The 17,030-nt window shown below is 39.4% G+C and overlaps 1 protein-coding gene across 1 annotated transcript in view; it reads left to right on the top strand.

Annotated features, from left to right (window-relative positions):
• The window catches only part of LOC137296597 (uncharacterized), a 43,442-nt gene that overhangs the window by 19,344 nt on the left and 7,068 nt on the right, over nucleotides 1-17,030 (top strand). The window contains exons 5-19 of the mRNA XM_067828410.1: nucleotides 1,237-1,432; nucleotides 2,232-2,361; nucleotides 4,270-4,381; nucleotides 4,531-4,727; nucleotides 5,146-5,335; nucleotides 5,764-5,841; nucleotides 6,198-6,358; nucleotides 7,325-7,496; nucleotides 7,996-8,241; nucleotides 8,571-8,707; nucleotides 9,275-9,353; nucleotides 9,720-9,875; nucleotides 10,908-11,009; nucleotides 11,909-11,928; nucleotides 13,102-13,147. Coding sequence (XP_067684511.1) covers nucleotides 1,237-1,432; nucleotides 2,232-2,361; nucleotides 4,270-4,381; nucleotides 4,531-4,727; nucleotides 5,146-5,335; nucleotides 5,764-5,841; nucleotides 6,198-6,358; nucleotides 7,325-7,496; nucleotides 7,996-8,241; nucleotides 8,571-8,707; nucleotides 9,275-9,353; nucleotides 9,720-9,875; nucleotides 10,908-11,009; nucleotides 11,909-11,928; nucleotides 13,102-13,147 — 2,022 coding nt within the window. The remainder of the gene's footprint in view (nucleotides 1-1,236; nucleotides 1,433-2,231; nucleotides 2,362-4,269; nucleotides 4,382-4,530; nucleotides 4,728-5,145; nucleotides 5,336-5,763; nucleotides 5,842-6,197; nucleotides 6,359-7,324; nucleotides 7,497-7,995; nucleotides 8,242-8,570; nucleotides 8,708-9,274; nucleotides 9,354-9,719; nucleotides 9,876-10,907; nucleotides 11,010-11,908; nucleotides 11,929-13,101; nucleotides 13,148-17,030) is intronic.

The raw sequence follows: 17,030 nt of genomic DNA on the forward strand, positions 1-17,030 counted from the left end.
AATTCAGTATTCACTGTAAGCAGTTGTGTCCCTTAGTGCAGAAGGATCTGCTTAAGTTTGGTCAAAATGCAAGATTCACTTTCATGAATTTTGGTTTGTCAGTTCCATTACCATGCTCATGAATTGTTCCAAAGTGGCAATGTTTAGAACCTGAATCACAGATTAATGATTAACCTGTAACTCCACTGGACCTGACTTCTAAAGTTGCCTCCTAGTCTGGAATAAGAATTACCTGGATGATTCCATCCTTATCAGCAATACTGGCAGCCTTAACCTGTCACTCTTAAACATTCCTTAATAGCTTCTTACTAGTCAACATGAAGATCATGAATGATCTGATCACAATGTGTACGACCAGCTGGATATGACTGGGGCCAAACATCCAAAGATGCACATGGTGCAGTGAATCGTGAAATCAGGGCAGACTTCAGGTGCCAGATTAGTTACACATGCTGCAATTAATTCACACATGCTTCATGGTTTCTGACTACCATCCATGTTCCTCTTGCCGTAGGTCAATGCGGTTTATGACACCAGGATGAGATTGCATTGGAACTGAGCTGCCCTTTTGTTTGGTTTGGAAACCATAATTGGATATTGGGTGGTTACACCTGTTTAATTGGGGTCCAAGATGGGATTGCAGTGGAGTTCTAACTGCCATTGGCTTAGCTTACGAAGTGTTTCTGTGTTGAAGGATTGTATGTGCTTTTCTATGAAAATGATTCCTTATTAAAGACTTTTGTACTGGGAAACAATAGAGAAACTGGACTCAAGTACCACAAAAACTCTGTGTTATTCAAAATCAGTTTCAATAGATTTTCAAGGCACTCAGTGTGTACAAGAAAAATTCAAGTGATTAATGTGACACCAAAGTCCCAAGTTTGATTTCCCACATTGGTTCAGTGTGTGCAGCCTTGTGTTACCTCATACATGATGTTGGAATATTGCTGAGACCTTTGATTTTTATCTTGTAAATCTGTAATATTGTGAAGTTTTTTATCTTTTTTATTTCTTTTGGGGGCGAGGAGTGGGAAAGAAGAGGCAAGGGGATAACGGGTTTGGGTAGTAAGCCTGACAGTTGGTTAATGCATGTCATCATATCCCAATAGTGATTTCAGTCACTTGACAGCCTTGTCCAAACCTACAGGGCCAGATGAAAGAAACAAATCATCCTTTGGATGTATCAGACTACAAGATTTTGATTCTGAGACTAATGGCAGGTGTTTCTTCTTGTAGGCTGACAAGGACAACCATGTTCTCCACATAACAGACACAGGTATTGGAATGACTAAAGATGATCTGGTGAAGAATCTCGGAACTATTGCCAAATCAGGAACAAGTGACTTTTTAGCCAAACTGGGAGAGGCGTCAGCATCGGAGAGCAGTGATCTGATTGGACAGTTTGGTGTTGGATTCTACTCATCTTTCCTGGGTAGGCATATTTATTATACCGTACTTTAGTGTCTGGAGCAGTACATGGAATTGCAATCACAAGTACTTGCAGATTCAAGATTTTGTAAACATGTTTATCTTACTCTTGCATTTCTACAACATCACAACTTCAAGAAGACAGTCATTCATCCTTGCATTCACTTACATCCATTATTAGTGCTGCAGCCACCAGCCTGCGTAATTGTGGGATTCCTGCTAATCATAATTACCTTAACTCTTTATAAATGCATGGGTTTATTAAATTATTAATGTTAAAATACAAATAATTTCATTGAAAGCTATGCCAAATATTTGGAAATCAAAATATTGAAACTGCTGGAGCAAGGGTTCCCAAGGGTACATTGCTAGTACATCTATTTGCATACGAAACTGTAATATGAATTGCTATAAAAAGCTGATATTTGACTTGTGTGTCGTTGAATCACAGAAGAACTGAATAAACAATGTGAGTTGAACAGTTTTATTAATAGTATTTTGTGCTGTAAGCATTTAAAGAAAACCATGATGGACTCAGTTTTGTCACTTTTGGTAATTGGTCCACATTATCTAAAGGCAAGGGCAACTTCCAAGGACTCCTGGCTGCATCACTGTGAGACCAACCTCCATATTGCTACATCTTCCTTTGATATGCTACAAGCATTTAAACAATGTTTATATTGTCATATCACAGTAAGCGATTGTGTAAATTGTGTTAGAGAGACTTGCACACATGTGATATGTTGTTGCTGACCTTCACCTTTGTTCCCCATTTATTGTTGACCTTGACCTTTGTTCTGCAGTTGCGGACCGTGTGGTGGTGACGTCCAAGAACAACGATGATGATCAGTACATCTGGGAGTCTGATGCCCAGCAATTCAGCATTGCCAAGGATCCTCGGGGAAATACCCTCGGCAGAGGAACCACAGTTAGGTAAGACAATCTGTCGTGTAAGGAAAATGTTTGCTAAACCTGGATACCTGTCCACATGCTGTGGTTTCCAACATCACATTAAATTTAATTTTTGCATATATCTTCAATTTTTCTTATTTTATTGTTTTTTTCTTTTCTTTTTTCATTTTTTTTTGTTTTTTTAAGCTGCTGTTTTCCCCATTCCATCAGCACCAGCAGTCCCCAGTCAGACATGCTTGACCTAGTTCACTGAGCAGGGAACCTCAAAAGCATGAGTAATTACTCATGCTATCCATCACTAGTTTGTCTTGAGTTTGGTCACCACATCTCATTGAATTCTCATGGTAGCTCCTAAATTGGCCGATCTTGTTAAATACCTATAACCTGTCACATTAAACAGAAACACTAATAACCAAACTACTTCTTGACACATCTTATCACCGTACTCCATTCTCTCCTTTCTGTTTGTCATCATATCTGTATTCAGCTGCCGCGGTGGTTTCATTTAGGTAGTTCTATCCTTGGATTATGCTGGAATGTTAAGTTAAGGTGCTTTTTGTTATTCTGCCCTGCCATTGTCATTCAGGAGATAAGTACAGGAACGGTCACCTTATTCAGTATGTGTGCTTGGCATCAGTAGACTGTCTCTGAGAGTGGTATCCATGTTAAACTGCACTGTGGTATCTCAGTGAGCTAGCACTATGAAAAGGGATGGTGTCAGAGCCTAATGGTTAAGGAGTCCACTCATCATGCTGAAAACCCAAGTTCGATTCCAATCATGGGTACAGTGTGTGAAACCTATCACTGGTATCCCCTGCCGTGATATTGCTGGACTATTGTTAAAAGCAGCATAAAAACATCACTCAATCACTTGAAACAAACCAACCTGTGAAGATCTTGGGTAGAATAGGCCTTCAGCAACCCATGCTTGCCATAAAAGGCAGGATCGGGTGGTCAGACTTGGTTGACACATGTTATTACACAGATCGATGCTCCTGCTGTTGATCACTGGATTGTCTGGTCCAGACTTGATTATTTACAGACTAAGCTGTATAGCTGGAATGCTGCTGAGTGTGACGTAAAACTCAACTCACTTGAAACAGACATATGTCCTCATTAATACAAGAGGCCATATGTGCATCACTATGTAAGTGTATAATATTGAACAAGACATTCAACTTTGTTTCACCTCACTGCCACGTTGTGTTCACCTGTGTGAGATTGCTCCCTGTACAGAGTTGCTCATCAGACACCTGTGTTTAGTAGGGAGTAGAGGCTGCTGTATATAGAGAGGCTTGCTGTACCTGACATTTCAGTCTCTACTGGGGGGGAACTGCTTTTTGATCTCATCTGATTCAGCTCAAAGCTCACCTGTACATGAAATGTCAGTATGGAAAGAACTGTTCCATGATGTGATTTGCAAAGACTTTAGGATGATTGTTTTGTTCAGTTTGAGCCAATTGACATGTGAACTAGGGCGTCATTTATATTGTATTATGTCATCACTGTGACTCTAGCACCTAAGTATGACATTTTGTCCCAGTTGTATCATATCCTCAGTATAGAACTGGATCGTGTCATCCACTCAGTATAACACGTGGTAGGATCACCCACTTTATATAGAACAGGGTCGTATCATCCCCTCAGTAGAACACTGGGTTGTATCATCCCCTCAGTAGAACACTGGGTTGTATCATCCCCTCAGTATAACAATGTGCCATATCATCACCTCAGTATAACACTGTTGTATCATACCCTTTGTATAGCATTCTCATGTCATCCCCTCTTTTGTAGAACTGTTGTATCATCCCTTCAATATAGCACTATTGTATCATCCTTTCAGTATGGCACTGTTGTACCATCCCCACAGTGTAGTGCAATGTCACACTGTATATATGGCCCTAGTCTATAGTCTCCATTGTGTTTCAGTCTTCACCTGAAGGAAGAGGCCCACGACTTCCTGGAAGAGTACACTCTGAAGGAGATCGTCAAGAAGTACAGCCAGTTCATCACCTTCAACATCTATCTCTGGACCAGCAAGGTGGGTTTTCCTCACTGTAGCATTAGAGGCACTTGATTAATTGTCCAGTCTCTCTGAAATCTCTGATGACAAATACTTTTAAAAAAATTGAGGATAATCTTGCTCTCTCCAAAAGGGTTAGTGTGTACAAGAATGTTTTTGTGTTTCAGACTGAGGAGGTTGATGAGCCAGTAGAGGAGGAGGAAGAGAAGAAGGAAGAAGCTGATGCTGAGAAGAAAGAAGATGAGGATGAGGACGGCAAGGTGGAGGAGGAGAAGGATGAAGATAAGCCCAAGACCAAGAAAGTCAGCAAGACCGTTTGGGACTGGGAACTCATGAACAGCGTCAAGCCCATCTGGACCAGGAAGTGAGTGGTTCACTGATTCACTGATTAATGAGACAGTAGGAAGGCCAAATGGTTAAAGATTTTTCTGAAATATTGCATCAAACTAAACTCACTCACTCTCAGTGTTCTATTTGTGAGAAAATATATATAGAACGCTTGAAGGCATTCAATGTTTCATATTTCCTGTTTTCAACATTTGGGGGCGATGGTGTAGCTTAGTGGTTAAAGCATTCGCTCATTACTGAACACACATGTTTAATTCCCAACATTGGTACAAGATGTGAAGCCCATTTTTGGTGTCCACTATCCAGATATTTGCTGAAACATTGCGGAAAGTAACTGACTCACTTATTCAATATTTGTGAGCACATACATTCAAATACTACCCATCTATCACCAGAAAGTATCTACTTAACCATGGTTTCTGTCTCTCCTGCAGAACTGCTGACATCGAGGACAGTGAATACAACGAGTTCTACAAGTCCATCAGCAAGGACTCCGATGACCCCATGGCCAGGACCCACTTCACAGCAGAAGGAGAAGTGACCTTCAAATCAATTCTGTATGTCCCCAAGTCCTCACCATCAGACATGTTCCAGAACTACGGCAAGAGGGTGGAAGCCATTAAGGTAGGCACATGCACCTGAAACTTGATTACAGGTGGTTTTCCGTCGCACATGGCAGCGCAGATGACAGTAAAAAGCATGTAATTTCCACGAAATCACAAGATCACATTGGAATTACATGGGAATATTGAACCTGTTGCATCTTATTTCTGTCTTAAACCGAGTAAAAAGGACATGGTGTTGCAAAAGCAGAGGCATTGTCACTAACGTTCTTCTTGAAAATAATTTGTGATTGTAGTATCGTACTCATTTTGGAAACTCTTTTGAAGAATGTTTTCGGATTCGAAGGTTGCTTCTGACTAAGTGCCACTTATGTGTTGCGGAATCTCAATTTACATTAATGTACTTGTCCACAAAAGTATCATGGCATGCTTTCTGAGAGTCTTGTCTCCTTGTGCATGATTTTAAGCATGGAGCAATCATGGTTTCAGATGTATGTGAGGCGTGTGTTCATCACAGATGACTTCGAAGACATGATGCCCAAGTACCTCTCATTCATTCGCGGAGTGGTGAGTAGTGTTGGCACTTCAGTACACATAAATCAGACTGTCACATTGTGCATATTTTAGTGATTGGTGAACTTGGCTTTATATAACAGTCAATACAACATGGCACAAGGCAACAATTTAAACAAGATTTTAGCTGACTTTTGTGGGAAAGTTTAGGTGATATCTGCCTCTTGAGTTGATCTACACAAATGCATGATGCGTCTGTAAATTAAATTGAGTGTGATAATCAAGACTTAACTGGTATTGTCTGTTAACTATTCAATACAACTTTGAACCCAAGTCTGAACTTATCTTTGAGCCTGAACAAGACATTCACAAGGTGGAACCTGTTACCATGGTTTTATGTCTGTATCCAGGTTGACTCTGATGACTTGCCCCTGAACGTGTCCCGAGAGACCCTGCAGCAACACAAGCTCCTAAAGGTCATCAAGAAGAAGCTGGTCAGGAAGACCCTGGACATGCTGAAGAAGATGACCAAGGATGACTACGATGCTTTCTGGAAGGAGTACAGCACCAAGTGAGTCTCCGTACTTACACAGGGTCATGATTGAAACATAAGTCCAAGTCTCCAGTACATGTAATTCTGAGAATTGGTTGGGGAAACTATGAAATGTTGATCTAATGGACTCAAGTTTGCATTGTCTTCTTGCATACACAGGGTTGACAGGCATAATCATGATTTAAATACAAGTCCAAGTAACCAGTTCTAGTGATTGTTCAGTCAGGTTCTGTGACTTGGTAGGGGAAACTAATAAATGTCAGTCTCAAGGACTCCCATTTTGTGTTCATTAAGAATACTTCATTTGTGTGTGTGAACTGTTATTCATAGCCATGGAGGATTTGTGTTGAAATAGTGAGGAATTGAAATAAGTGAGACTTACTTTGTGCTGAAATTTGTACATCTTTTTGGGTAGATAATATCTTGAACAACTTCTTTTAATATATACCTGACAAAACTGGTTAGGGTTATGTGTAAATTTTGAAATTATGAATAATGATCTATTTATCGACACACTGATGAAATAACAATCATAAAAATACCACTATTCCTGCCTTATTTTGTCGAGTTTAATATCAGCTATGTTTCAGTGTAGCTTTTAACACCATTATCAAGTATATGATATATTTATCACTTGCTTTATAATGGTGTTAGAAGCTACACCGAAACGTTGCTTTTATTATATTAAAGAAATATATCCTTAGAACCCTCCTTGTACATCACACAAACTTCTAACTAAATGCCACTCAGAGAAGAAAATATCTTAGTAACATTTTCAACAGTGATGCATACATGTGCTTCAATTGAGTTGTTCATCTTCAGAGTGATTGAATGAAACTGAACCTTTTTGTAACTTAATGAACCAAAACCTGACAAATGTGAAATAAGTGTAAATTAGTGTTGACACATGTTGCAGATTATCCATATGTGCCGTAAGTTGCCTTTAACGTACTGTATTCCTAATGATCCTCTTTGCATCTCTAGCATCAAACTGGGTGTGATCGAAGATACCTCCAACCGTACCCGCCTTGCCAAGTTGCTGAGATTCGCCTCTTCCAACTCTGACACCGAGATGACGTCACTTGCATCATACATAGAACGGATGAAGGAGAAGCAGGACGCTATCTACTTCGTTGCTGGAACCAGCAGGGAGGAGGTCAGTCCATATTGATGTCAAACCTGTATTTTAGATTTGGTCCACTCAAATATCTGGACTCCATTCCTGAAAGCGATCATAGTGCTATGACACTCACAAGTCTGTGTTCAAGTATGGGAGGGCTACGATCACTTTCAGAATGGGGCCCTGGTCACCTGTGAAGATCCAGATTAGAAATGGTCTTCAGCAGTCCATGCTTGACTAAATTGTGGTGTCAGGCCCGATGACTTGGTTTCTGCAGGTCATCATATCCATTTGTGTATATCAGTGCTTATGATCTCTTGATTGTCAGTGTACCGAGAGAGTCTGATATGGTATTGACAGAATAAATCACTGAATTGTTTGGTCAACACTTAAATATTTGCTGACTACTGTCATGAAGCTTGAATACCAGTGAATGTCCTTTAAGCAGCAATAAACATTAATTGATTGTTGATGTACCCTGTGAATGTAAAAAATAAAATGAATAAAAAATGAAACAATTATGAACTGATTTTAGGTAACCAAGTCACCCTTTGTAGAGCGTCTGCTTAAGCGTGGTTTCGAGGTTCTGTACCTTACAGAACCTGTAGATGAGTACTGCATCCAGTCTCTGCCTGAATTCGAGGGCAAGAAGTTCCAGAACGTGGCTAAAGATGGACTCAAGCTGGATGACTCGGAGAAGGCTAAAGAGAGGAAGGAAGAAATGGAGAAGGAATTCGAACCCCTGCTCACCTGGATGAAGGACGATGCTCTCAAGGATAAGGTGAGATATACAGAAGCAAGCTTGATAAGTGAGAAATATTGCATGTCGTATGAAATTCATGTCGAAAGGGCAGCAGTGACGTAGCTTTCTGGTTAAAGTGGTTGCTTGTCACACAAAGGCACGAGTTCAAGTCCCCCACATGGTTACAGAGCATAATACCCATTTCTGATATGACCTGCTGTCATATTGTTGAAAACATTGTAAAACCCAACATAACTACTTTTAATTGGTGGCTCAGCTGTCTGGTGCTCTGTTTTGTTCCTCTTTAGATAAAGGTGTAACTGTGCTAGTCTGTGTTGAATACATCATGTCTGACTGCTTGTTTTCAGATTGAGAAGGCCACAGTGTCCGAGCGTCTGACCACATCCCCCTGTGCTCTGATCGCCAGTCAGTTCGGCTGGTCTGGCAACATGGAGAGGATTATGAGAGCCCAAGCCTATGCCAAAGCCAAGGACCCAACTCAAGAGTAAGTACAAAACAAGACCTTGCAAGTCAGTGCTTGTAAAACCAATGAAGTGGCCTTTGGTAACCCATACTTGTCATAAGAAAAGCTTATGGTTCGATGAGTTTGATGCAAGTGTCCATATTGCATTAATGGATTCTCATGATGTCAGTCACTGGATTTACATGCCCAAGCTTCATTATATTCTAACTGTTATCTGAAATGTTGCTGATTGTTATGTATAAGATCAAAAAATGATTGTAAAGGTCACAATAAATTGGGATTCCTTTGTTCAATGACTGACCTCAGAAGATGACCTTCCTCTGTGATCAAAGGCCCTTTCCATGAAGTGATCGTAGGTCTTAGGTGATCGTAACTCTCACGCTTAACATAGACTTAAGACAGTTGTAGCGGTTAGGTGATTATAACTCTCATGCATTAACATGGTCTGAAGACAATCATAATGTTACAATCACTTTGTGAAACGGGCCCCTAGGGTCCTCTGGTTAAGGGGATCTGTCTTAAACATGTCTTATTCTGTGTGATGTAACTGTTCACACATAAAATGTAACAAGTTTCTTTTTGTTGCAGTTTCTATTCCAAGCAGAAGAAGACCCTGGAAGTCAACCCCCGCCATCCATTGATCAAGGAGCTCAAACGCAGAGTTGAAGTGAGTCATACTACATAACAGGTGGCTTTGTGCCAGAGTTGAATGTGCAGGGTGCACACTGTAGTATTTAAGTTAATCCCTTATATGGTTGTTGCTGCTGTATAGCTTGAATATTGCTGAGTGTGGTGTAAAACTAACCTCACTCATTTCCATTTATGGTGTATTGTTGGAATATTACTAAAAGTGGCATAAAACTGAAGTCACTCAGAATGTTTCCTAGAGCTCTTGTGACACTGTCTGATGCATGCTTCAGTAGTTTCAGATTTTAATCATTTAGCCAATAAACTCTTATGGTTTCAATACTTTTTCCACTGTTCATTGAGAAAGATTCGGAAAGATTTCAATGTGATATCTTTATCTCCGCAGAGTAACAAGGAGGATCAGACGGCAAAGGACCTTGCTTTTGTGATGTTTGAAACGGCAACTGTCCGATCTGGATATTCTGTTCAGGATTCTGCTGGGTTTGCTGAACGTGTGGAGCGTATGCTGCGACTCAGTCTGGACATTCCTCTTGATGCAGCTGTGAGTTGATGATGATTTTGGTCATGGTCTCGGTTTTAGCTCGGATTGACCTGGTTTCAGATTTGACCCATGAAGGTCTGGTTTAGAGTATTGGTCTTCGGTAGACCATGCTTGTCGTAAGTGGCGACTAACGGGATCGGGTGGTCAGACTCTGACGTGGTTGACACATGTCATCGGTTCCCAGTTATGCAGATCAGAATGGTCAAGACTCAGTTATTTACAGACTGTTGTGACGTAGCTGGAATGTTTCTGAGTGACGCGTAAAACTAAACTCACTCTCTCACCCAGAAAAATCTGGTTTCAGATTTGCATGTGACTGAGTATGCAATGAAGAAATCGCAATGTGGTCAACCACAAGTTTGTGTTTCGATTTCATCATCATTAACAGGTCATTAACACTGTAAAAATCAGAAACAACACATTGTTTTACGGACATTGAAGAACTTTTCAGGGTTAGGTACGACCACAGGACATATTGAGAGGCAACTAATTTTATACTTGATTCAAATGTATGGTTTCTAATCCTGCTTTCTCTTTCTGTCTTCATGATTGTCGTTAGAGGCGACTAACGGGATCAGGTGGTCAGGCTTGCTGACTTGGTTGACACGTCATCGGTTCCCAGCTGTTCAGTGCTGTGATCACTGGATTGTCTGGTCCAGACTCACTAGCACATAGCTGGAATATTGCTGAGTGCGACATTAATCTAAACTCCCTCACTCACTCACTTTCTGTCTGTTCTCGTCCATACATAATGTGTAAGGTTTTTAGAATATATTTAGCGGTCTTAAATCAAGTAAACCACAAAACTGAAAACAGGGTGCCTTTATCCTCCATATCCATTCTGACCTGGAATACTATTAAAAGTGTTTTTGACCCCAAAAATCCTGATATGATATCAAAGACTGTCTGCATCAAAGGTTCTAAAGGGTGAATCTTTTAAAGGGTGAAAAATTATGAATAGATGTTAATTTTGTTTTCTTACGCAAATCTTCTACGATGTCCTGTGACCATAACTTTGTTGATCCTCTCCAGATTGAAGAGGAGCCCGAGGAAGAAGCCGAAGCTGCTGAAGAAGAGGAGGAAGTGAACGCTGATGCTGATGAGGATAAAACAGAAGAGAAAACCGAAGAAAAGGTAGGTTCCGCCCGGCATGACATCCTGTTACCTCACATGATGGTTACCATGGAAACACAGCATTTGACTCGTTTGTACAAAGGGAATGGGTAGAGATATAGACACATGTACTCACATGTTTTTCCTTGATTTGTCAAACAGTACACTGAAAAATGTTTTTAAACATGTTTCAAGATAGAATTTTGTACAATTAACTGTTTACCTAGAAGAAAATATTGAGTCATTGATTTCATAATCTTGCAATATATTGTATCATTTGGAAAATGTTTGGCAGAATTGTGAGATGATATCTAATCGTATGAGTTACCATTAAGGATTTTGTCATAACTGGAAAACAAAAACTTGAATGTGTAGGATACTTTTTCTTGAAATTTTGGGTATATTTTCTTAAAGTACCTGAAACTGTTTGCATGAATGGTAACTAACCTTTTTTCTGTGCTGTGAGTATTTTATCCCAGCGTCCTTGCTTCTGCCTGTGTGTCCATCAATTGCACTGCCATGACTATAGGTCTATATCCTAGTTTGGTCATGACGACATTACCAATCAGACTTAATGGCAGTTCGTGTGTGTTGTCGGATCCTTGTCCAAATACAAATTTGAGATTGAAATTTACCAGCACTTCTTAGATGTGAAGAAACGTTTGGTTTGTTTTTCTAGCTGCATCGAATTTTGATAATTTGCATGATCGCATGGTAAATGTTACAACTAACTTTCAAAGAATTTCCTTCCGAAATTACTAAAAATTGATTTGATGTATTCTTAACGTCAGTTTTTTTTTTCCCACTTAAACCGACAACTCATGGACGCGTTGGCACATTCGGCACCGAAACAAGGACCGGGACAAGATAAGACGGAAACCGATTTCTAACTCCCATCTTATGTTTTTTTTGTCCCACAGACTGATGATTCACACGATGAGCTTTGATCAGTGGAGTTCATAGACATTTTACACAATCATTTATCATCCATCTTCATTTTCTCATCTGTGTCAACATGGCTGCCAGGGACAGACGGCCTTTATCTTGGGTGTATCAGTGTGGACTAAATCGAATTGCTTTGGAGAACTCTCATCCCTTGTTTACCACAACAATAGATATTTGGGATGCTGATCATCGTGGATACAAAATTTGGTGTTTCATGTTTGCGTATGACTGACAACAATCCTGTATATGACGTGTGTTTGTGGGGAGAAAAAGAATATATTTAAGATTTATGCCATACTTATTCATTGTAGTTGTTGCGTTGTCGATCAGGAATTATGGCAGACTGCTTGTTATGCCTTGTACAAAAAGCTCATTTAAAAACTACCCATCTTAATGTATTTTGTTGTAAGATAATAAAGTTTCTTTATTAAATGTATGTTGATTTGTTTTCTTTAATCCTTCAGCAAAAGATGGAGGTTGTTTAAATAATGGTTTTATTTCCTATCAGTGTGCTTGCTTGTTGATCTTTCACCAAATGCAAGACCTATTCTTGAAACATTTTGTTTTTAGGAACTTAATAATCTTTTCACTTAAGACTGTTAGCTCTAAGGGCCTTGGTATACCGTATTCACTGTGATAATTGCCCAAGGTAGTTAAATAATAGACAAAGGGAGAAATTTCTTAATAGCACAGGTTAACTTTTGTTTTCCAATCTGTTGTAGGGAACCGAATTTTATCAGACATTCATGAAACTGAAATGGTTTTGATCGTAGTACCAGTGTATGAAGTTAGGCCCCCATCTGACCACCTGAGACAAGCTATATTTCTGATAGATGGTCTAAGTTTTCAGCTAGCCAGCACAATGGTCTGGTAAAAATTTAAATATTCCATTCATCTGGGTAAATTCACCAAATCTGGTCTGGCTAAATCCTAAATTTTGAAGTTACCAGGTCTGGTGTTTCCAGGGGTTTTTGGGGGAGGGGGCTTATTTCATACATGAATGGTAGGTACCAAGCAGTTAAGTATTATTTCTTCACTGTTGGGTTTACTAAAAGACCTGAAATGGTTTGTCAGTTGTTAACCATTATTGTACTTTAGTCTGCTAATTGTGGTGGGGTGCTGAATACAAGAAGTACAGTCATTCCATTTATGTGCACTATGTGTCCAGCTCCTGTGTCTTCATCTTGTCAAAATATGGCTTAGATATTGTTGATGTAACATTAGATTTTGACTAGCTGAAGATGTTGTCAGAAATAATTTTTTGGAAATATTGAATCCTCCAAAACAATTTCGCTCACTCAACACAAACACAGAAATGTAGGCAAAGCAGTCCTTGTTACATCTTTGTACTTGTATGAGACAACCAAACGGGATGTTTAGTCAGGCTTTGTGACATGGTTCAGTGGCTGGGTCATGTGGATGTCTTGAGGTATCCTTCCGGTCAGGTCACATGACAATGCACAAGTTAACCTCAGGTCAATCAAACAGCTATTTTGCTAAATTTCAGTTTGTGTGAATTCATTACACAGCCAGACTGAAACATGAGGAAGATGAACACTGCTACACATTATATTATATTCCAGGGTTATATGAGTCCTAGAGCATACTTACCATGTTTGCTGCAGACACCATAGGAACTTCAAAGCTATAAATAGAGCTACTGATTAAAAACAAACTTCAGTTAATTTTGTAAGGGATTGAGTGGTCATGAACCATCTATGAAAAATACAGATTTCAGTAACACTCAGTGCAAATTTAACTTAACATTTTTACATAAAAGATACTAAGCAGTAAGAGCAAATTGTCATTATTATTCTTGCAATTAACTTGACAGATACAACAATTTGTGTGGAAAAATGTACAGCTATTTGCTGTTTATATCAGCATGTGTATAGTATACCTTGCTTGTAATGAACAATACTTGGTGGCCCCTTTAAGATTTGTTTTAACAGTAGTTCAGTGTATATAGTCCTAAACTGCTTCTCCCTGAGGAAGTGAGTTTAGTTTTGCACCACACTCAGCAATAACTCAGCTTGTATAGCAGCAGTGTGTAAATAACTGAGTCTGCACCAGACAATCCAGCGAACAAATGCATGATCATCGATCTTTGCAAATGGGAACCAATGACATGTCAACCAAGTCAGTGAGTCTGACCATATGATACCATTGGTTGCCTCTTACAACAATCATGGTTTACTGAAGGCCATTTCTAACCCGGACCTTCACAGGTAAAAGGGACAAAAGGGTAGGCAAGTGGTTAAGGCATTTGCTTGTCACGCCAAAAACCTGGGTTGAATTAGTATGTGGGTATAATGTATGAAGCCCATTTCTGGTGTTCCCTGCTGTGATATTACTGGAATATTGCTAAAACTACTCACACTCTCTGCAGTACGTCAGTTAAAAAATACTGAGTGAATTATGACATTTCAGCCTTAGATGTGAAGGTATTATTTAGAAATTGCTTATTTATTGGTCTAAAGGTTAGTAGGAAGGTGCTTATTTGGCAAAAGGGCATTTAATACTGTGCAGGTTAAACAAGTTGACTGTATTTCTAGGTTTCAGAAACAAATACCACTGGGAGAAAGTGAAAGCTGAATATGGAAAAGTAGTCAAGGAAAAGCACAACCACCTCTCCCTGCATTCCATGTAAAAAGCCATTTTTGCAAAGTATATATGATCTTTTATTCCTCCATGGTGAAGAGTACAGAAAGTTGTTTTACAACTTGCATTTCTGTGTTGGGCTAATTTGTGTCTCAAATGACCCAGATTTGGGCTGGCTATCTGTACAGATGATACACAATGATAATCATGAACTAAATATCAGAATAATAGAAGCAAAAATGCCAAATATGAAATCAACATATTTCCCATCACTGACGAGTGATGTAATTATGCATAGGGAATGAGATCAAAATTTTTATCATATTTCATATCAAACAAAAAACTGGGGCATTTTTTGGAAGGGAAACAGTATTGACAGTCTTCCAACAAAGTCATCAAGATCTTTTGGTTAGAAACATGTCTTCTTCAATATTAGTTTTGGAGGTCTCATGTTTCCAAGGGTTCCATAGTGTATCTGAAGTCAATAAAAGCAGGTGAGAAAAAGTAGTGTAACGGGCTACAACCAGGTCAAAATAATTTCTTGAATACGATACATCTCTGCAGAGGCATCAGAGGAGACTTCAATAGAATGTTGAATATGGTGAACTTTGACCCCTAGTCTTGATCAAGGATGTACGGTCTTTGAGCCAATCAGATTTGAGCAGGAAATGTTTGTCCAAAAAACTCGAAAACCTTGTTTTTAGGATTTAGATACCATGGTGCTGAGGAACATGGAGATCAGCGTTAGAGTTGATTTTCAGTAACTCATGCTTGTCATAGGAGTTAGTGTTTCCTCCAGACCACAAAAAAGGCAGGGCGCCATAGGAAAAGGGCAGAGTGCAGCGCCATTCTAAAACTCTGTGGAGGAAACACTAAGAAGCAGCTAACGGGACTTGCTGACACTTTTACTTGCTGACTTATTTGACTCATCATCTTATCATAATTGCATATATTGATGCTCTGGTGTTGATCATTAGATTGTCTGGTCAGTTATTTACAGACTGCTGTCTTTCATGTAACTGGAATATTGCTGATACGGTATTACATAACAAAATAAACCATAGTTCTGGGAAATGTTAAGATTTATGCATGCATACAATACTTGCTCAGTTTGTACCATTTGCATACAGAGTAGAATATGGTGTCAACATTGAACATTTTCAAGAAACATCAGACATGCTTGACTGAATGGTTTGCCACTAAGTCTCAACGCTGATTGTCTGATTAATAGACTCCACCATCTTGCTAGCAAGGTGTCCTTAGATTAGAAGCAGAGAAGTACTGTGTTGTACAGGAGGAAAATATTTGTTTCAAAGTTTTGTATTGAGATCAATTTATGCACACACACTCTGAAGACACATTTACATTTATCTCTTAAATTGCTTTGATGACTGCCCCCCTCTTGAAATATACTAAACACCAAGAGCTCTACTTGCAGTTATGTAAACCTCTACCCCCAACCACAATGGCTGTAAATACTGACATCAAGTATATAACAAAAATGGATGATGAGGACTGTCTTTGGTTTAAAGCTTTTTAAGAGCAGTGAGACAAGGCATGTTCTGGGTGTTTTGAAATAGGTGATCAGGTACCTCAGACATATAATATACAGCAATTTGATCTGCAGAGTTGCCTCCCTTTGGCTTGCTCAATTTTGTTGCAGTCCAACATTTGCCCTGTTTGTCAGCACCATACCAGATCGTGTTGGTTTCAACTCAAAGATCTGGATCTAAGATTGTCATCAAATTGGTCTTATTGAAACACTGACCTGACATACTGTCAAATGGCTGGAAAACGTCAACGCACCGGTCTGATAAAACTAAGGAAACTGTCTGTGCTTTTGAAGGTGAACCCTACATAAAATACTGCAGATTCCAGTGTCACAATTACATTACTATGCTGAAGGAAAACATATTTTAGACCAAGAATATTTGGGGGATATCTCTGGTATACCTAAAAAATTCATAAATAACATCCAAACTCTTCTGATAAAACGTTTTTGACCGGCATACATCTCTCCGCATGACCAGAATGTAACATGGTGCAGGCTATCATTTGGATGTTTGTCAGCTGGATATAATAATAATTATAATTCACTTATATAGTTCTTAGTATCCATCTGACTAGTTGCTCACTGGACGCTGTAATCAGAATCTGATTATTATTACCCTGGATAACCCTGGATAACCCAAGCTGCCACTTAGGCACTAAAAGGTTATAGTCACAGTAGTCACATGACTTTATCTCACCGGGTACCCATTTTCTGCTGGGTGGACTGAGGCAATTTTGAACAAACTCACTTCCCTAAGGTGAGACCACATGTGTCATGTGCTTCTCTGTGGGGCAAGACTGAAGTCCTAGAAACTCTCAGGAGTCAAGCTGCCAAATACAGTCACCCATCCCAGGAATGCCTGAGATCGACAGTGCTTAACTTCAACTGATTTGTGACCCGAGCTCTATGCACAGGACCATTCAGTGGTTGCCACTTGTATACCT

The sequence above is a fragment of the Haliotis asinina genome, chromosome 9 (assembly GCF_037392515.1).
Source record: "Haliotis asinina isolate JCU_RB_2024 chromosome 9, JCU_Hal_asi_v2, whole genome shotgun sequence".
Taxonomy (NCBI): domain Eukaryota; kingdom Metazoa; phylum Mollusca; class Gastropoda; order Lepetellida; family Haliotidae; genus Haliotis; species Haliotis asinina.